The sequence below is a fragment of the Natrix helvetica genome (assembly GCF_964273705.1).
Source record: "Natrix helvetica genome assembly, chromosome: 7".
Taxonomy (NCBI): domain Eukaryota; kingdom Metazoa; phylum Chordata; class Lepidosauria; order Squamata; family Natricidae; genus Natrix; species Natrix helvetica.
Window position 1 is genome coordinate 39,063,522 of NC_138558.1, and position 22,603 is coordinate 39,086,124.

Below are 22,603 nucleotides of genomic sequence, written 5' to 3' on the forward strand. Positions count from 1 at the left end.
GGAATATATTTAAGTATATTAATTAGAAGTCTTATGTCCTGTGTTGTGTACACACACCAATCAATAGAGAGGTCAACAAGCCCATGATTCACATTTAACCAAAAATCAAAATTAATAAAAACTAAACGTATTTTAATAATGCGGTAAAGGGAGTAAAAGCATGATCGCCTCATGCTAATTTCACATTTATAAAGATTGTGATGCAGCATATTTTCAAATAAAAATTATCAGTATTATAGCAATAATGTTTTTCCTCTTATTAAATGTTAATTAGAATGCAATTAAACTTGTAATTTTATTAAGACCAGGAAATGTTTATAGGAAAAAACAAATGTATACATTGTATTAGGAAAAATACTATACATTAACAAATATAAAATTGTTTAAATAAAATATTTATAATGGCTGATCATTTATTTTAATTCTATACATAAATTATATGTATATGTAAATATTTTCAAAACTACGGTAAATAAAACTGAAAAGTATTCATCCTTGATTTGTAATTTTCAGTTTAAAATGTACTTTCTATCTCACATTGCCTGCATATAAGACCTATAAGAAGGTTTTAAGTCCCTAGATTTGAGAAGGACCAACTGAACCATGTTTAAATTGATCCTTGAAACCTTTATAATAATTATTTATTACTATAATAATTGTACTTGATATAATTAAGACTAATGGCCCATTAAAGGCTAACACACCATTACAGTACAGACTTAATGGACCTGAGAAAACTTCATCAAATGCATGGATTGGAACCTTTCACTTTTTTAAATAAGCACTTGGGAAATAATAGTAACATCATAAAGCAATAAAATGTAGTGGTATGGTAAAGCTTAATATGCAACATTGTAGAGACCATTCATTAAGGTAACAACTATTGGAAGGTTATTTAATACATAGAGACTGTAATTCATATTATATGGCTATCCTCACTTAACTGAATGATGGTTGATTCAATGAACCCAAATATCTGGGTTCTTATGATGCACTGAATCATAAAAAAAAACATATGAACTGAGTTTCCGCAGCCTGCTAGACCAAAGGTTGGTTAGTTCAGAATGCCATATGGAGTTCATTAGAGGTTTATTTTTATTTTTTATTTTTTTAAAAATCATGGCACAGAAGTCTGGCCCAGGGCATTTGGCAGCTTATAGTGAAGGATACAATTGTGCTTTTCCCATTGCACATCCAGAAAACGATGGGTGAGATAAAGGAGTCCCGCTAACGGTGAGCTGGTGCTCCTCAACCGCGGACAAGAACCCAAGGACAAAATGCAAAGCCGGGTTCGTTTTGTCCTCCAGCATCTTACAACTAGTTCCTGCACCGCCTACAGTAAAAATAAAGGAGACAGAACTGAAATTCTCCAATGGGTTGTTACACGCATAAAGTTCCTCCTTCATTCAAGGACAGTTACTCAAAAAAACAAACAAACACCACACACACACACACACAAAACAACCCACAGCCGCGGAGCTGGGCAGAGGCCGAACGGGCTCTTTCTCGTGATGGATCGAAGCTGCCTTTGTTGATTTGCACAGGGACCGGGGTTGCCTGTTTGCCTGAGGGAAAAGGCGGAAGGGCACGGCTGACAGGCAGGTGATATCACGTCTCACACTGGAAGGGATGCTCGCCTCTTTAAAAGTAGTACACGTGGGTGAGCCAATTCCATTAGCAAATGCACGCCTCGCCGGCTAAAGCGCTGGAAACGGGCTGCTCGGGGAGCATTTGCAAGCAGCGGCCAAGTTGCACCGCGGCCGGATTTTCTTTTCCTAGCAGCGCCTACCGCCGATTCTCTTCACTGCCCGGCGTCGCGCTTCCTCGCCTCGGTGCGGATGTGTTGATCGGGAGGGGGGACGACGACGAAGAAGTCCTGCTCTTCGCCTTCTGATCGCTGACGGACCGTTATCTTCAGATGGCGGACGCCCTCCTGCGTCTTCCGTCCCTCAGCTCAGTCCCAGCACGAGGCGGTGAGAAGGCGCGGCGGTAGCAGCGGAGCCTCGTTTCTGCCTTTCGAGTTGCTTGGGCTTTCTCGGTCCCCGCTCGGACTCTTGTTCGGCTTGTTCGGATTCGCTGCGCTACTTGGGATCGGGAAGCGGCCGGGAGGAAACCTTTGCAGCTTTTCCCGCGGCTGACTCGCTCGCTCGCCGGCAGCGCCTTCTGCTCCTCTTTTGCCCCCCAGCGGCTACCAGCAACTGAGCGGAGGGGCGGCCGCCGGTGCCTACCGAGCGGAAGCTAAAGCGCCGCGGCGGCATGTCGGGCACGGGCAAACGAATTAAGGAGCGGGGAAGCGTGACCTTCACCCAGCAGCAGCAGGACGACGACGACGAGGATGAGAAGGAGGAAGAGGAGGAAGGCATCTCGGACGAAGAGCCCCCGTTGCCGCCGCCCTCACAGCAGCCCCGAGCACGTCGAGGGTGGAGAGGGGTCAATGGCGGGCTGGAGCCTACCCAGCACCAGGCGGTGAAAACCCAGGGAGAAACCTACGGCTGCCACCCGCCCTTGCCAGTGGTGGGCAATGTGTAAGCTTCGAAAGTCTGCCTGGGCTAAGGGGTAGGAGGGCGCCTCTTCTCGGAGGGAGGGAGATCCCAGAGCGGGCTATGGGTCCCCCTTTGTCGCATCGGACAGCGGTCGCCCTCTGTCCGCCAAAGCCAGCCGTGGCAGCTACCGGGAGTTTGGGGCAGCTGTGGAACGACTTTTGCAAAGGAGGGTGCAGAGCAGGTTTGAAAGTCAGGGGGAGAATAAATATTCAAGGGGAGAAAACTCCTGGTGCGGTTGATAGGAGAAGAAATGTTTAGGAGGGTTTTTTTGGGGGGGTGTGTGTGTAATGGCGCGCGGGACTTCCTAATAATCCAGTAATTGGGAATTGATAACGCTTTTTATTGTGGGATGGGCCATCCTTTTTTTTTTTTTTTGGTAGTCTCCTAATTTAATTCTGGCGCCCCGAAGTTCGGCTCTTGTCTTTCCTGCACAGACGGACTGGCTATTTTAACAATGCTCAGGTTTCCCCGTTAGACTAAGGAGCCTTGCATATTTTTTTACAGTTGTACACCCCCCTAGAATGACTGGTTTTTTTTAAAAAAAAGATGCGGTCCTAACAAACGAAAGCCATGCACAATGTAATTTAACCCCCTCCCTCAAATATGTGTGGCTGAGAAACTTTGAGGGAACTTTCAAAGTTTAGGTTCTAAATTCTCAATGTCTTGATGCTGGCATCCCATATCTTGCAAGGAAGGAGGGGGGGGGAATCAGTAACAATGGAAATAACAGGTAGGTTTGTTACCAACAAATCTCAATATATTTGATTGCCCCGGTTTCAGTCATGAAGTGGCTAACAAAGTAGCCAACAAGAAATGATGAAATATAAGTTTTGAAAATATAAACTAGGATATAAATGTTTAAAATTAAAAGAGGTGGGGGTTGGCTAAGAAGTGTAATTTAGCACACACTCTCACACATTCCAGATTTTGAATGTCAGGCTGGACTAAGCAGGTATCGCAACAAGGATGAGTACTGTCCCTTTACAGTTTCTGGGTAAAAGGTAGTATGATTCAATAGTGAGATCACTCAAACACTTCTTTACACATGTCATATATCACCATAGTTTTTTAAATCATGGAGCATAATTGGATGGTTAAAATTAAGCCAAGAAACTACCATAATGGGCTTTATATAAGCCACTAAGCCCAACCCGATAAACTCCATCGTTGTATCAGATATATCCAAATATACATCTTTATGAAAATAATAGAAAAGGGAGCCGAGAAATCAAGCAGGGAAGATACAGATCTTAGAAAAAAATCATGAAGTTGGATGGAGCCATTTGGCTATGGATCTTCTTTTGCAATTTCTTATAAGAAACAGTGTTACTGGCTTAGATATACCCAGTCAGAGTATTTCCTGGGTATGCCAGTCAAATGACATTGGGAAATTTAACATTGTCAATTTTCTGGGTTTAGGGCAAAAGACGTTGGAGGGACCACAGGAAACTTAATGAAAAACAGTTTTACTTGGGTTCATTGTAAAAATCTACAAATACAATAAGAGAAGGTCCATTACACATTAAAAAATAGGTGCCCCAATAACATTAAGATTTCAAGAATAGAACAGTGAAGAATGATCCTAAAGAACTCTATGAGCGAAATGATGCCTAAACTGATATGATCTTTTCTGAAAATCCTTCAGTTTGAAATGGAAGATTAGCAAGAGGACTTACAATGGGATGGAAAATGATTTTCTATTCTAACAAAATTTAAAGAGAAGCTAAATATATACTCCGTGTGTGTGTGTGTGTGTGTGTGTGTATTAGATGTTTTGTCAAGGCATCTGGTATACCCCCAAATATGGGCGGAAGCATACTGCATATATGGGTTTGAAAAATTTAATTGATTATTTATCTTTATTCAACCTTCATTTAAGAGTAACTCAAGGTGGCAAACATTCCCAATACTCCTCTCTCCTATTTTCCCCACAACAACAACCCTGTTAGGTAAGGGGCTGAGAGAGTATAACTAGTCCAAGCAGGTTTTTCTGCCTAAGGCGGGACTAGAACTCAGACTCCTGATTTCCAGGCCAGCACTAACCATTTCACCACACTGACTCTCCATATAAAATAATTGTAAAAATATATATGTGTCCAAGTGAGAAGGATTCATAAAACTTTTCTCCAAATTTTCTATAATTTATGGAATTGTGAGACATTAATTCAGTTCTAATATTCTGCTGAATACATTTAATTGACAATGAGAACATTTATTTAATAGGAACAGATGAGTCAGGGGTGTTTTTCTCAAGCCACTAGAATAGCTGCCAAGAAAGAAGCTCCAGTTACTGTGTCAGTTCAGGCTTTTGAATTGATATAATCATTTTGCTATGCTTCTGGTTGCAAAGTAAATTACCTTTCCTTCAACTTGCCTTGTATTTTTATACGGCAAGAAAAATTAATCAGCAGTGATGAAATGAATTACAGTAAAATGCTGTACCCATGATTGTAACTTATAATTAGAAATATTTTAATAACAGTGTATGTGTGTGCACGTGTGTGGCGGTGTCCTTGACTTACAACAGTTCATTTAGTAACCGTTCGAGTTAAAATGGCACTAAAAAAAGTGACCTATGACCGTTTTTCACACTTATGACAGCTGCAGCATCTCTTCAGTCATGTGATCAAAACTCAGATGCTTGGCAACTGGTTCATATTTATAATGATTGCAGTGTCCCGAGATCATGTAATCTCTTTTTGCATTGTGCTGGGATCACACAATCATCTTTTTAACAACCACGTGATTAACTTAACAACTGCAAGGATTCAATTTACTGTGGCAAGAATGGTCGTAAAATGGAGCAAAACTCGCTTTAAGAAATGTCTTACTTAACAATAGAAATGTTGGACTCAATTGTGGTTGTAAGTTGATGATTACATATACTACATATATGTGTGTGTTTATGTATATGTGTATAATGAATATGTGTAGATATATGGTATCTCTTCTATCGATCTATCGATCTATCAATCTAATCTTTGAATTGATATTGTCAAATTCAAGAGAAGTAAAGAATCTTGTCAATACTTCAGTCTTACTATTGTATATCAAGAGCACTAATTTCCCTTTGGGACAAACAGTATTCATTTCAGCCACATCCTATGAGTGAAACATCCTTAGGTTGTCATAATACACCATTTTGGAAATGTTACCTTTTTTGTGAAGCTAACACAATCCCACTAAAGGTGCAAGGTTTGGAAAATATGTAATACTTTGCCATTCATTATGAAGATAAGGCATGTTGAAAGTGAAATTGGAGGCCTATTTTGAGAGTGCTTGAAAGTGAGGGCATTATCGTCCCCGATCACTACTATTTCTCTCTCACAGCATTTGTCCTAGTTATTAGCTGTCATTTTTTTGTCTTCCTTTCATATTCACCTTGCAACTTTTGATACCAACTCTTGTTCAGGTTCCAAAAAGTTTTGCTGTTTGGAAAAAAAATAGGGGTGGGGGTTTGTTCCATTTTACACTGCTTTGAAGAGTAAGTTTTAACATCCCCACCTTTCTCAAACTTTTGTAGCTTATTTGCCCCTTTCCCTGTGTTTGTCAGCTTCATTACTTCCTTTCCTGAAGCAGGAGAATGACTGCCCAGGCGTTAATCATTTTGGGGTAATTCTACTGACCCCAGCTAATTATCCCAATACCAGCAGTGTGTATCTCTGTCTTCTCTGGGGCTACATCTCTTATATTGTCTTTCTGTATCTTGGTTGCCTTCACATTATTTTAAACTGGGAGCTGCCCAAATGTGGGAGGAAATGCAGACAGAACAGTCTTGAGAATTCCGGTGGTGCCCTGAAATCAGATCCATCCCACTTCTTCACTGACTTCATTAGTAGATGCTTTCCTTGCTGGAGAACAGCAGCAAAGCTACATGAGAAAAAGCAGACTTTGCCATGCTCACAAATCAGGATGACACCAATGAGCAGGGGCTGGGGACAGCTGCAATCGAAGCACCAGCCTCAAGTGATAGCCTCAAATTTCCAAGATGAAATGGATTAAAAAAAACATTCGCACACGAATGTGTAGAAAGACAGAATAGATAAAATCTTGTATGAGATTCTGGTATTTGTACATGAAAAGTTGTAATATTTAAGGTGACACTTGGGTGGGAAGGAGATAGTTTCTAGATTATTTCACAGTTGTGCCTGTGATTAAATTTTAAAAAGTTGACTTGTGATCTAATTTTTTCTATATCGTCATTTTAAAAAGCATTTAAGGAGTCATTTTTCCAGAACATGATAGCAGTTCAAATAGAAATAATGTACCTTTGACAAATGACAAAAGCTACAGTTCCTAGCCAGCATAACTAATGATTAGCTGGGATTTCTGAAGCTTCATTTTCATGAGGAGGTGTTTAATATATATGAGGTTTAGTGTTTTGGTTTAAATGAGTCTTGTGTGGCAAGACAGTCAGATTTCTGTTGCTATTCATATTTGGAAGACTTACTTCTAGAGGTAATGGTTTACTTTAGTGTAAAGTAGACTCGATACAGGGAGTCCTTAACTTACAATCACAATTGAGCCCAAAACTGTTGTTGCTAAGTGACACATTTGATAAGTGACTTTTGTTCCATTTTACGATCTTGCCACAGTTGTTAAGTGAATCATTGCAGTTGTTAAGTTAGTAACATGGTTGTTAAGTGAATCTGGCTTTCTCATTGACTTTGTTTGTCAGAAGGTCACATGACCCAGGGCACTGCAGCCATCATAAATATGACCCAGTTTTCAAGCATCCAGATTTTAATCACATGAGCTTGAGGATGCTGCAACAGTTGTAAATGTGTTAAACAATCCTAAGTCACTTTTTTCAGTACTCTTATAACTTTCAATGGTCACTAAATGAAGTGTTGTAAATCAGGGACTACCTGAAATTTGTCACTGTAGAGAGGTTTCATGCTTTATGGGCAACAGTGTGAGCTGACATTCTTTGTCATTTGCCAAAGTGATTGCAGTTACGCAAAGGAATTATTTCTAAGATATAGTGAAGTTGTGTGCTGCATTCTATCCTCTGAAGCATTAGCCCCACCTATGGGAACCTAATAAATCAGATCAACTAGATCAGTTGCTCTTCTGAGATCTTGCATCCATATATTGGTGTTCGGCTTTTCTATAACGCTCTGTTTTTTATGTGAAGAGATGATATATTACAACTATTTCTTCTATGACGGTATTAGAAAAGGAATATGCATAGCCCGTTTAAGAATTGGGTATTATTGCTGTGATCTGGGATAGTATAGCACTCCAAAGTACAACTGTCAGTTGGAAGTTGCAGATTAAAATCTGCTTTAACAATAGATGTAATAGTATCCTTGCTTCTCAATCTATATAATAGGATGTGCTGAACTATGTCAGAGAGATTGGGATTCTGGCTGAGTACCAGTTATAAGTTTGTTTCATAATCTGATGTGTACCGTTGTAAAAATTATGTACCCCAAACCTCAGGAATATCCCTGTATGTCCTCAGGAATAAATTAGAGTCAAATGTTTAGTAGATTTTTATAAGTTATCTTTACCATTTTGCATTACTGTATGAATGGTCCCTTAAAGAATCATCAGGTCTGTTTCTTACAAATGTTTTCTTCCAGAACTGCATTTTAGAGGCATTCTATTATTCTCTTTCCATACAAAGCCACATGCCCCTCCTTACTGGCAGTTTGCACAACTTAAAACCTTTTCATGATCATTGCATTCTTCCTCCTCAGCATATTCCCAAATGATGAAAAGCAAGTTTTTCATTTGAAATGTAATAATAATTCCAAAAATAATGACATCAGGAAATTCTGCTACACTTTTGCAGCCCTTTGGATAATAGGCTTTTCTTGGAAAATATTTCTTTTTCTTTTATTTATCTATCATATTTGTATGCCCCCCTCCCCAAAGCCTGGCTCTGGGCAGCATTCTTGTTTTATCTCCCGCCTCTCTGTACCTGTACATAGCTTTAAATTTTTATCTTTGAATTAAACAGCATTTACAATAAATTTTGACTCCCCTTTTTCATAAAAGTTTAGATTTGTTCATGGAAATTCCTCTATCTTGCTATTTGCCATGAGTTGTTTATAACTCATGCTATATTTTTTCATCCTTCTCTCTCTCTTCCTGCTTCAGCTGTACAGTAAAAGGCTTTTGAATGTACATTTGCTGCTCCTTTATAATGAGCTATTACATCCAGAGTTTTTCATTTGAATTTTTTTACCATTCGTCATGTCTCAATATCTATTCTTGTTCTCTTAGAGCAGTGGTTCTCAATCTGTGGGTCAGGACTCCTTTGGGGGCCGAACGACCCTTTCACAGGGGTCACATAATACCATCGGACAACACATATTTTCAAAAAAATATGGAAAACATAGAATAATTTTATGGTTGGGGGTCACCACAACTTGAGGAATTGTATTAAAGGGTTGCGGCATTAGGAAGGTTGAGACCCACTGTCTTAGAGGTATTTTTGTTTAACAGGTTAGCAGTCAAACATACAGAAACAGCAATCAAGGTTTGGAGAAGACAGGTGACAGTATCTAATTTCTTTGAGTTCTTTTTCCTATCAATGTTAATTTATAGTGCAGTCGTTCCACAGGTGAGCTCAGCAATAGGAGTTGTTGGTTAATTGAGGGGCTTTTTACAATTTTAGATTTTCAAACATTTAAAAATGTCCATAATTACAATGCTCTGAATTTCAAAAAACATAATGTAGCAAGAACTTGAAATTATTCCAAATTAATTTAGTTGTGTTCTAAAGTCTGGAGAAATTGATGGCTGGAGTTTGGAAGCTTCTTAGATTGCAGTTCATGTGCTTAGAAGCATGCACTACATGCTAATGAAGCTGGTATGGCAAAAGCATAATACTAAAAGCAGTACCAATTAAATGGTGATTAAATTCCTAGTGATTGTGTTTATGGTGATCCTCATCCAAATATAAAAGAGCAATCATAGCAATGTTAGGTTCTGATGATTTGGTAGTGCGTAGAATGTTCCCGGTAAAAAGAATTCTACAATCCATCTTGTATCCTCTCCACTGTAGGAAATCCTAAAGTTGGCTCAAATCCCAAAAAAGATTTCCATTGCCAGCATTAGACTAATATTGCTAATTTATTTAAAAGCTCCTAATCAACTTTTTAGCTAAACTAAGCTCAAAGTTGAAGGTTTCTTATAAACAATTAATCATCCTAAAATGATGAGACCTTTAACACATTTCCAGAAATACATTTCTTTACTATCAAACCAGACTTTAAGTTTGCTGGATCTGCAACACTTTTTAGCATTTATTCTTATCAAAAATTATCAGGTTTTCTTCTAGAAGGAACCAAATGGAGAACTGATACACCTTTGTTGAATGTGATAGTTGGTATAACGATAAAAATGAAATAAACCTGACTCATATCAAAGTTGCTTTATCCAACATCATGCCTATAGTGAATGACAAGCAGACTTTGAGGGCAATAGTTTTTTTTAAGCCTTTCTTTATTACTGGTGGCTAGTCAGGGGCAAATTATGTATTATGACTTAGTCTTATTGTCAGTTTAAGGATTATTTAATTTAATTTAAGAGTAATATCTCAGAGTTATATTCAATAAGATTATTATTTCAAAGTGGATTTTTAAAAGGGTGGTTGAAGACATTTCCTAGTTCAGTACCCACAAGAAATGTGGGATTTCAATATCCAATCAGTAGAATTAATAATTCCTCATGGTAGAGATTATAATCCAACATATCTGGAGGGCACCAAATTGCTTTAATGTTTCTTTTTTGCAACAATTGAAAGCAATTTAATTGTTGTAGCATTATTGTGCCATTAAATATGTTTGGCAGCTATTTATCGGTAATAAATGGTTTCAGGATTGCAGTCATACGGTAGAATAATAAAATTGTATTTGTTAGCCAGCCTTTAAAACAGAACAGAGTTTATATATTTATCATTTCAAACACTAATCTTTTTTTAAAAGTCCACATATGTACATACTGTATTTACAAATTTAGTATGATTTTTCTTTTATGCTATGTAATTTTGCACCTTAGGTTAGATCAGTGTTGTGTATGGTTTCGTTATCAAAAGTAAAATATTACGATCATATTAATTATTTTTTTAAAAGTACATTTCTTTAGACAGCCAACATTTGAAGGAAGCAGTGAAATAAATTTGAGCGTATATAAAAAAGTGTATCTGGAATATGCAGCCCAGTGTGTGTACATAGATGCTGCAGTTCTTTGATTTTTTTGTCCCCCGATTGCTTGGATTTAATGCTGCCAAAACATAGTGGCAAACTGCCAAATTAGAAAGTTTGTTTTGTCAGTTTTCAAGAAAGTAAATGTGGGTGAACACACCACAATGTGTCAGAATAGACGAAAACTCAAACAGAAACATTACCTCAGAGGGGACTAAAATTCCAGCCCTTTCTAGTCTCTGTCACAGACCCTTTGTATTTTTCAGGGTTTCCCAAGGCGGAAGATGTTTTCCACCTTTGATGAGCAGTCATGCTTGTTTAAGGAACCATGCAGACATGACTACAAAGTGGAAGTGCTCCTGGCTTGATAAATAAAATTTCACACCATCATAAAAAAGTAATGATACTGGATAATTGCCATTTATTTCCAACAGAGTTACAATTCCTTTTTCCATAAGTTAATTTTATTAAACTTTCAGTAAAGATTATACATGTGTAATTTAAATGTAAGTCTCTTTCTACTGGAAGTCATTAAAAGGAAAACTTTGACCAGTTTAAAATTGAATGATGATGATGATGATGCAGCTTTCTGCACTAACACCAGCGGAACTGCAAAAAACTGCGCTACTTGGAATATCGTATATCTTAAGGTACTTGGTTGATACCTAGGACGCTTGCAGCAACCCATGACAACCATTAGCACCAGTCAATGGCATTTGTGATGCCTTTTTGAATATTCAGTTGATATAACAACAACAACAACAACAACAATAATAATAAACAAGCCATAAGAACAGAAGGAATACCTAACAGATTTACCAGTCAGGCAAAAGCATCATGCAGTATTATCTGTCAGAGAGCAAATTAAATATTTTCCTCTGATGAAAAGCTTTTCCATATTTGAAACAGCTATTACATCTTTTTGTGCCCTTTGTGATGATTCCACTACGTTTTAAATTGGGGTAAATAAAAATACTTTTACTGTAAAACATTATGTCCATCGCAAAACATTTTAAGATTTTATGTATGGCCTTGATAAGAGAAATAGCTGGTAGGCTATCACTTCTTTTATGTGACAAGGACTAAGGCTCGGCAGTCATTCTCTGATATGTATCATCTTACTCCATGAGGTGGAATTTTCCTGACCTTCTGGAAGATAGTGAAGCTGGATTCCCTCCAGAAGTCCTATAATTAATTGAATAAAGAAGAGGCCATTTTATGGCTGATTGGAATTTAATGTATAAAGATGTTCTTTGTTATTATTATTTATTTTTAAATTAGACATTTTAAATGGTATTTGCCATGGGTCCTTTAAAATATCTTACTGCATATACTGCAAGATCCAATCTGATTAGGATCAGAGATTGTTATTCCAAGCTTTTGGATTCATCCTAGAGTCTATCCTCAGGGAACTTCTCAATCTCCAGAATGTCTTATCTTATATACCAGTGGTAGTCAACCTGGTCTCTACCGTCCACTAGTGGGCGCTCCAGCTTTCGTGGTGGGCGGTAGGGGTTTGCTGTAACTCTGCTTTATAAATTTTATAAAGGAACGTTACTTCCCTACTTTATAAATCATCATTACTGTGGAACCGGTGGGCGGTTAGAAAATTTTACTACTAACAGAGATACAAAAGTGGGCGGTAGGTATAAAAAGATTGACTATGCCTTTTATATACTGTTAAGAATATTTTGATTGTAGCAGTATGAAAATTGAATGTCCTGCTTTGTAATCTGTTAAGTTTTGTTTGATGATGTACGACAGTTTGAGAATTATATTTTCATGTTTTCACTGCAAAAGGAGAGAAATGCCATAGAAAGATGCAATTTTTTAGTTTCTTTAAAAATATTCAGTTGGAAAGTTACCCCGTCTGGATGCTGAAAAATAAAATTTAAAAATCTAATATGTTTTTCTCCCCTTATGTAACAAGTTTTTCTTTTAACATTTTGCAAAATTCTATATTAATATGCAAATATACCAGATGTGGAAATCTGCCTAATAAACAAATATATATATATATATGTATATATATATGGTAAAAGGGGAAAAAACTGTCAACAAGTTAACCCAAACATTACACTAATCTTCAAATCCCTCTCTTCACCATCTGTCATTGTAATTAACATGTAGAAAATCCATAAACTGCTTCCTGTCTCTTATAAAGTTGCCTAATCTGTCCTCTAATATAAAGCAGTTAGTTTTGCCATTTCTTCTAATTCAGTCAATTTGAAAATCCATTTTTCAACAGTCAACATCCCTCCCCACCCCAATGTTTGGCATATACATTCCTTGCAGCAGTCATCATACAAAAAAATAGTGTCCCAACTGTTTTTTGATTAGTTTGTCCATAATACCTAAAAGAAAAGCTTGAGCTTCATTAATATTTGTGTCTGAAATATTTGGAGTCAAATATTTGAATATTTGGAGTCAAATAACAATGAAACATCATTTGGTAAAAAATCTTCTTTTAAACTGTAATTCAGTCACTAACCAATATTTTATGCAACTAATATAGTATGTTACAAAGCGCAAATTCAAAAAGAAAATTTAGACATTTTCTAAAATCAATAGAAGCAAATGAAATAATTCACTATTAATTCTATAAACATAGGCAAACATACTACCGAATATAAATGTTAAAACTAAATGACAGAATTATAAAACTGTGATGTTTCTGGACAGATAAACTAATTATGACCACCATAATGTATATAATACCACTGATTTCCCGAAATATCTAATTTAATCTTCTTTGTGAAAATGTAATATGTTAGGGAGATGTATATAACATTTATGTAAAGTATATACATTTACATTTATGAACATCCTACATGTGAATATTTTTGTCTTTCTAAACAGATCTTTCGGACAATTATTTCTGGTAGATCTTTTATTCACACAGCATCTTAAAGTAATTACCATTACAATGAAATATTATTTAGAGGTGACCAACTGTCAAAATAAAGTGTGAACAGTAGATAATTGGGTAAAGGAGCTGTTTTTAGGAAGCTGGTTTAGATTCTGTAGAGATGCTGCCATGAAAAAATTTCCATAATGACTGTTTTTGCTCAGTAGGTTCATTGATGGAAGCCCTTCTTTGAGACGAACAACTATGATGAGAGAAAAGGGAAGACGGCAAGCTATCAGAGGCCCAGCTTTTATGTTTAACGACAGGGGCACAAGCCTCACAGCTGAGGAAGAGCGTTTTTTGGATGCTGCGGAATATGGGAACATTCCTGTGGTGCGCAAAATGTTGGAAGAGTCGAAAACATTAAATGTGAATTGCGTTGACTACATGGGCCAAAATGCCTTGCAGCTTGCTGTAGGGAATGAACATCTCGAAGTGACAGAACTTTTATTAAAAAAGGAGAATCTGGCACGAATTGGAGATGCTCTGTTACTTGCAATCAGCAAAGGATATATCCGGATTGTGGAAGCAATCTTGAATCATCCTGGGTTTGCAGCTAGTAAGCGGCTGACTCTGAGCCCCTGTGAGCAGGAGCTCCAAGACGATGACTTTTATTCTTATGATGAAGATGGCACCCGCTTCTCCCCAGACATCACACCCATCATTTTAGCTGCTCATTGTCAGAAGTATGAAGTGGTACACATGCTGCTAATGAAAGGGGCAAGGATAGAGAGGCCCCATGATTATTTCTGTAAGTGCAATGATTGCACTGAGAAACAGAAGATTGATTCTTTTAGTCATTCTAGATCAAGAATAAATGCCTACAAAGGGTTGGCCAGTCCAGCCTATCTGTCCTTGTCTAGTGAAGATCCAGTCCTCACTGCTCTAGAACTTAGCAATGAGCTTGCCAAACTGGCTAATATTGAAAAAGAATTCAAAGTAAGTCTCTTTTCATGCTTTTTCTTTTCTTGGCGTTACACTATTCTGACTTTACATTATTTTTCTGCACTTTATCTGAAGACCCTTACTCTCTTTTGGGTCAATGAGCACATTTGGAATTGAGAAACTAGTATAAAATGAGGGCTTTGCTGGGCTTTCTGAATCAAACAGATCCCCATTTACCAAATTTTAAGCTGGTATGGTTGCTTCCTACTGTTAAATTGTATTCTAGGGTGCTTGCACCAGACTATTTTTTTCTCCTGGCAAGTGGCTAGGTTTCTAAATCAAATAATGGTCCAAACATTCTAATTTTCTAAGAATGCCCTTCAGGTACGTGCAGGGGGAAAAGCATTATTTTTAACCTGGATAGATTAGTTTGATATTTTTCTTTTTAGCATGCGAGTGGCAGTTTTGTTTTGTTTTTAAAGTAAAGTGAAGAAGAGTACAGACCCTGGCAGTGCCACACACTCAAGGCTCAAGACATATCTAACCCTATTTGTGTTGCTATTATGATGTAAGATTCCTTTGAAAAATAGCTTCGCTTGAAATGAAAATAATGTGGCGCTTGACTTGGTAGGTACAAAATAAAATACTAAAAAATGAGCTTACTGAAAACCACATGAGTATCCAAGTTTTAGGACCTAAATGACTAATGATTTAAGTGTTGGACTTGGATACCTAAGAGTTTCACGTTCAAATCCACCCATAAAAACCCCTGGGTGACTTTAGTCTAGTCCAATCTACATTGCAAGGTGGTTGTTGTAAGGCAGGGGTGTCCAAACTTGGGAACTTTAAGACTTGTGGACTTCAACTCCCAGAATTCCCCAGCCAGCATGGGGAATTCTGGGAGTTGAAGTCCACAAGTCTTAAAGTTCCCAAGTTTGGACACCCCTGTTGTAAGGGAAATAAGAGGAAATGCTTTATTAATTGGTTTGAGCTCCATTATGCAAATCCAGCAAACAAATGAGTTTTCTTATGCCCATTCTCAGCTTTTGAACATTGTGGTTTATATAATTCTGAATGCCTTTATCATTTTCCCATCTAAATATTATGGTCACTGGTATGATAGAAATATATTACACTTCCATGATTCTATTAAAATTTGTATAATAGTTCTACTTTTCATTCCCTCCCCCAAAATATTATAAAATATTATATATTTTAATATTATAAAATGCTGATTATACTATTTTTCTGGATTTATTTATTTGGCTCCTTTTTTGTAAGGATTTGTTCTGATTACATATCTACTATTATATAAAATAAAAATTCTATCCCCGAAAATCTTCATTTACTGAAAAGAAAAAAAAATGGGTCAGAAGAGACAGATTGTGAACAAAATTAGTTATACAAATGACACATCTTTCCAACTGTAACAAACATTTCATTAGGGTCTTTCAGGGTCACTGTTAGATTACACTTTTTAAATTAACTTTCCCTTAAATTATTATGAGGAGGCAGAAGGCACATTAATGTGTGAAACTGTTCCAAGCCTAGAGAACTGTGAAGAAAATACATGTCAATTTGTGTATGAGTATGTGTTTGTGGGATGATGAAGAAACAAAAATTGGTGGTCATTGCATATGTTTATTGGACTGCCTTAAAACATAGAAATGAATAAATCAGAGTCCAACCATATTATGCAGTTCAGTTCAGTTTCAAAGACATTTATTATGTGGAGCAACTGCTGTGAAATTAAAGCTTGACCTATTTGCAAATCTGATGTTTTGTGTGACTGTTATATTCAGATTTTTTGATGTTTAATCATTTCACTATGTATGGAATGATTAAAAATTTGTATGACTATACAAATTTTGTATATGATTTATATTATAATTTCATAGAACAATAAGCATATATGGATGACCTTTCTGCAATATAGCAAGTTAAGTGTTGTCAATTTATAGCAGTTTTGCAGTTTTTCTTATTATATATCTTGTGCTAAGGTGATCCATTATTGTGTGTATGTAGTTTGGAACTACCTTTCCTGTTAGATAATTTATGTGTCTAGATCCATGATGGCGAACCTATGGCACACGTGCCACAGCATGCGTGCGCTGGCCAGCTGTCTTCGGCCTTCTTTTGAGGCCGATTTTGCCCTCCTGAAGCCTCCAAAGCACGAAAAAAATGGTCCTACGGTCACACCAGAAGTTCAGGAACGGACTTCCAGTTTGCTCGTAGGGGCGTTTTTTACCCTCTGGGGCCTTCAGGGAAGCCTCCTGAAAGGCTAAAGAAGTCGAAAATCGGCCCTACGGACAAACCGGAAGTTACCATTCCCGAACTTCCGGGTTCCCCTTAGGTGGATTTTTTGCCCTCCGTAGGCTTCAGGAAAGGTCCTAAGGTCTCCGGAAGGCGTCTGGGGGGGGGAGGCTGTTTTCACCCTCCTCAAGCTCCTAGAAAGCCTCTGGAGCCTGGGTAAGGTGAAAAAGCCACGGCAAAAGCAGGGGGGAGTTATCGCTGATTGCACACATGCGCGCACGCTGGGGGGTCATGCACATATCATTATGGGTGTGGCACGTCAGCACACGCCCCCCCTGTGCTCTTCCTGCTTTTGGCACGGCAGCCAAAAAAAGTTTGCCATCACTGGTCTAGATACTGTACAGTTGACAATAGTTAGAATTACAAAAATAGTTTAGAAGGAAGTGCTAAAAATCTGAAACCTAAAAATCTCAATCCTAGTGGAGAAAGCGAGTCAAAGACTCCAAGACTGAGACCTTGCCCTTTCGAATGTTCATTGAAGTGCATGTGAAAAAGAGACATACCGTATTTTTAGAGTATAAGGCACACCTTTTTCCCTCAAAAAAAGAGGAAAATCTGGGTCCGTCTTATATACTGAATACAGCATTTTTTGCCTCCTGAAACCTTGCCCCCTTTACCAAAATGGCTGTGCATAGCCTTTAGGAGGCTTTCAGAGTGCTCCTGAGGGCTGGGGAGGGCAGAAATGAGTGAAAAACAGACCGTTTCTGCTCAATTTTGTCCCCCCCCCCAGCCCCCAGGAGCACTCTATAAGCCTCCTAAAGGCTATGCATGCTCTTTTTTTTGACAAAAATATGGGGCTGTTTTCACGAAAAATGGGCCATTTTTGGGAGGTCTGCAATTTGCCTCTTCAAAATCTTGATGCGTCTTATACTCTGGTGCATCTTACACTCTGAAAAATACAGTAGCAATGATTGAATGAACCATGAACTATATATTAAAAATATAACTATATTTTTTGACACCCCTGCAGATATTCCTCCTGACAGTGCTTGTCTCAGTGATAGTGACACTTAGAACAAAGTTTTCTGAGATTAAGTTCTTAACAGAATAACAGAGTTGGAAGGGACCTTGGAGGTCTTCTAATCCAATCTTCTGTTCAAGCAGGAGACCCTATACCATTTCAGATAAATGACTGTCCAATCTCTCCTTAAAAATCTCCAGTGATGGAACACCCACAATTTCTTGAGGCAAGCCATTCCACGATTAATTGTTCTGTTAGGAGATTTCTTCTTAGTTCTAGGTTCCTTCTACTTGATTAGTTTCTGTTTATTGCTTCTTGTTCTGTCCTCAGTTGCTTTGGAGAATACCTTAACTCCCTCTTCCTTGTAGAACCATTTAGATATTGGAACACTGCCGCACAAACAACACAAGGTGAGCAGGTGAGGCCGGGGGGGGGGAAGGGAGAGGGGAACATGCCCCATGCATCCCACACACCCTTACCTAATGGCCGCTCCCGAAACCCTAGCCACCATGCCCCTTCTGTCACACTAATGGCCACCGCAAAAAGAGTGGCAGGCCCAGCAATGCGCAACATGGCAGCAGCCATGAGTTGACCACGCTTGCCATCTTCTGCACCTCAAAAATAATAAGACCTCCCCGACAATAAGGCCAAGCGATTATTTCGTGGGTCAAAAGAAAATAAGATCCTGGCTTATTTTTGGGGAAACACAGTATGTGAACCTGGCCCTTCTGGTTTGACATGAATAGATAATGAATCCAACTATTTTAGTTGAACGAACAATCCATAGTTTAAAGTAATGCTTAGAGTGATATATGAATGCAGTAATTATTTACTCACAGACTGATATAGAAATGTCATATTTTGAATCCAGGAAATGTTCAGCTGAATGCAGCTAATTACATTTACAAAGCCTTAATAAGTTTTCATGTTTTGTTGATGTAGTAACCTGCAAGTTGTTCTTACTCTACAAAAATCAAGCACAGCAGTAACTGTCCATTAGGGCATTTCTTAGATTATTAGATCTTAAATTTACGAGAGCTATAGAAAAGAGCAATTACTGAGAGAACTCTGATTAAGAAGCAGAATCAATTAGGGATGGGGAGAACTTAATTTGCTTCATACTCTTGTACTAATTAACTGTACATTTTAATTGACTTTTATCATTCCTTTCTCACCCTATATTGTGCTTAGCAAGGCTATTTTTTAAAAAACTCCAATGACTTTAAAGCAACAGCAGTTTCATATACTGCAGATGCTAACTGACATAGAAAGTTTGTTTTCAATCTTGTAAGCTGTTCAGAGCTCAAGTAAGCAGCGTGAAATGGCTGTATAAATGATATAAACTAAATAAATAAATAAAGGCTCTTGGCTGAGTTGAAGTCTTTTACTGGAGAAAATAAAAAAACAGGCACATCAGTGGTAGAGCATAATTTTTTCTTCCTGTGTTCTCTTTCTCTTGCTAGGGTGTACAGCTTTCCTGTGTGCCATAAAATGCCTAAGTCTGATGCAATGGCTTTTTGTTGACCTGCTATACATTTTAGTTAAAGCAGATCCAACTCAGTGGCAAGCCCTTTGAAGCTGCTTTCAAACCATTTTCTAAGTGAAGGAGAAGTGGTTGGTCTCAGATCCATTGCTATAGGAACATGATAACATAACAGCTAGAAATAAATTGTCACTGTTGATAGCAATTTAACCAACCAACTCTAAATTTCTATAGGCCTTGTAGGTGAGCCTTCTCAGTATATTATTTGCAAAGTAATTTTAAAATGTATTAGCCATTTTACAAAGATCCTTGCTTTATGTAATTGCTCGATTGAGAGTTGATACTAGCCTCCTATTGTGGAACCTAGCAAGGTATGTATAGAATCTATGGTAATATATGTTATACATTCTGGCATCTTTATTGTGGCATAGTAATTTCTGGGCAGTTTAAATCATGTGGCTTTGATTTAGCAGCTATGGTGTAAAGAAACCTTTGTACTACTTTAGATATAATGACATGTATGTAAGTAGGCAGAACTGTAAGATCATACTAAATTGTCATTTCAACTGCTTCGGATCTCCTACATTCTTATTTACTGCTGTGGCTATTATTAGAACTTTCCCATATGTACTGGAGAGCCAGGTTCAGCTCAGCTTTTCAGTATGTACAAAAACGCCATTCCTTTTCCATGTCTTTTTATTATCTCAATCTGTTTGGCATTCATTTGTGGGCTGGACTGAAAGATACATCCTCATAGTTTAAGTGCTAGGGTATAAATCCCTTTTTGTTTCAACACTGTGAAAATGTTTTCCTCATTCAGTGGGTGGGCTTAGACAGCATCTTATATCAAAATAAAGCAATTACATTATTGAATGTCTTAATATATAATATGTAATATATAAACACAACTATACTGGCTTATAAACCTCTAACTAGGTTCACAGTTAAAACATGAATGGCAATATAGCATTAAAATTGTAAGATTATTAGTTGTAATAAAAAGCATCATTAAACATTAAGTACAAAGGTGACTGCTGTATTGTTCTGTTTCTCTCCCCCTACCAATCACAGCAATATGTAGGGGGATTACTGTCCAGTAGCAGCTATAATGAAATTCACTCCTAATTTGAATGGTATCTGGATTTTGCAGATATCTTTTAAAAATAATTTAAGCAGTGTTTAGGGCATGTTCAGAACAAAATGCTGCCGGATTCACAGATGTCCGAAACATTCTGGATGTGATTGAAATAAAACAAAGGAGCTAATATTTGCAACTTCATTTTGTTTTTTCAAATTCTACTTTCTTGAAAATAAGTCCAAATTATTTTGGTGCTATTAACTTTAGAAACAATGCATGGAATTGTAGTATTTTTCTGCCATTTAAAAGCTTGGATTCAGAGCGAGAAGTGAACAATGTTAAGAAATGAAAGATTTAATATAGCACCTTAAATTAAGTTACTAAGATTAAAATATTTTTAAAAGATTAAAACTCATTTGAAGCCAGACAGATTATATTCCTTAATCTAAAAAAGATACAGGTAATTTTATGATTCTACATTAAAAGGAAAGCTGCAGGCTATATTCAGTTAAATAATGCTGAGAACAGGCCTTTGTTCTTTAAATATTTTAAAGAATTGAGGAATTAAGAAATATTAAGGAGAAATGTTAAAGAAAAATAATTGTTTTCTTGAAAATAAAATATGCTGCTATTGCTCAGCCTAGCACATAATCATTCATTATTTTTTCCATTTTATAAGGCTGCCTGACAGCAAGTAATTCAAGGAAACCCTAAGCATAAAATCATCATTACTTCAGACACATTTTTTAAAAAATTAAACTTTATAATTGACCTGGCCGAGACCTGCTAGAAAAACTAGGTTTTAAAGCTATCATAAAGAACATGGCTGGAACTATAGGGATTTCCAAGAATGCCATCCAGAGTGCAAGAATGACAACAGAGAAGACATGCCTTTGGGGTCCCATAAGATTTTTATTGATGGGACTGAATCATATCAACCTACCTTACAGAATGGGAAGAAATGATTGGAGAAAAATGGTCCTATGAATATCCATTGTTGTAATCAATGAAAGTCTTTATAACTGAGAATGAGAACCTTGAATTACACCTGGAAGACAACTGATAACCAATGCAACTAGCAAAGTAAAAGTGTCACATTGTCATATAGAAGCAGGCCTACAAGTACTTTCCTTACTGCATTCTGAACCAGCTGTATCTTCAAAGTAGCCATCAAGTGGCTGTTCTCTCTATCCAACACTGCTTTTGGAACTTTCATTTACGGTACTTCGTTTATAGAAAGAAAAGCCGTGGTGGTGCAGTGGTTAAAATGCAGTGTTGCAGGCTAACTCTGCTCACATTGCCAAGAGTTCGATTTGATCCTGACTAGCTCAAGGTTGACTCTGCCTTCCATCCTTCCGAGCTGGGTAAAATGAGAACCAAGATTGTTGGGGGGCAATAGGCTGACTCTGTAAACCGTTTAAAGAGGGCTGTAAAACATTGTGAAGCAGTATATAAGTCTAAGTGCTATTGCTATTTATCCATTTTATTTCTGTAACTTCATGCAATGTTTGTGAAAATGATTTTTCCTCTGGCCTTAACTTCTCATAATAAGCCAGAGTGACTGTAAATTATAAAAAGATCTAAAATGGGCAATATCTTTAACACCACCCAAAATGAAACAAAAGTATAAACTGTTGAGTTTTACCAAACCCTTCATCGGGACAGATATTATAGAATGCTGCAGATAGGGAACAAATGTGTGTGTGCGTGTGTGCGTGTGTGCGTGTGTGTGGAATCCAAAAATTAAACCAGAGCTGACAGATATGAGTTTTCCTTAAAGATTCAATTCCTGCAATCCATCATTTTAGAGCTTTATAACATGACAAATAAGGCTATGTGGAGCTGACCACAGCACTTTAGTCTGAGATGAGTTTGCAAGCTGATTCATTGCCAGTTTCTCCTCTTGCCAAGTATATGAGGTAATATTGGGGAATATAACTAAAGCACATAAGAGTGCATAAAGTGAAACAATTGTTGAACATAAAGTTGTACTAGACTCTTTGAAATGATCTGGATATAGCATGCACACATTTTGATCTTTTTGGAGGAGGGGTGGTACTAATTTCTTAATCTTCAACTTTCTATAGACACTAGGTACCTCTTGCTATTCTGTAACCAAGCTTTAGGGATGCGATGACTCAGCAGTTAAACACACTGAACTTGTCCGCTGGAAAACTGACAGCCTGGGTTTGAGACCCAAGAGCTGCGCGATGGGGTGAGCTCCTATTACTTGCCCCATCTCCTGCCCACCTAACAGTTTGAAAGCATGCAAA

General features: G+C 37.5%; 1 protein-coding gene across 2 annotated transcripts in view; it reads left to right on the forward strand.

Annotated features, from left to right (window-relative positions):
* Positions 1 to 314: 314 nt before the first annotated feature.
* TRPC3 (transient receptor potential cation channel subfamily C member 3) overlaps positions 315 to 22,603 on the forward strand; it is a 52,860-nt gene continuing 30,571 nt past the window's right edge. The window contains exons 1-2 of one of the 2 annotated variants that reach the window (XM_081959124.1): positions 315 to 2,525; positions 13,775 to 14,549. In XM_081959124.1, the coding sequence (XP_081815250.1) occupies positions 2,257 to 2,525; positions 13,775 to 14,549 (1,044 nt within the window). In that variant the 5' untranslated portion in view covers positions 315 to 2,256. Of the gene's footprint in view, positions 2,557 to 13,774; positions 14,550 to 22,603 lie in introns of both variants that reach the window. The other variant, XM_081959125.1, reaches the window with a different exon arrangement.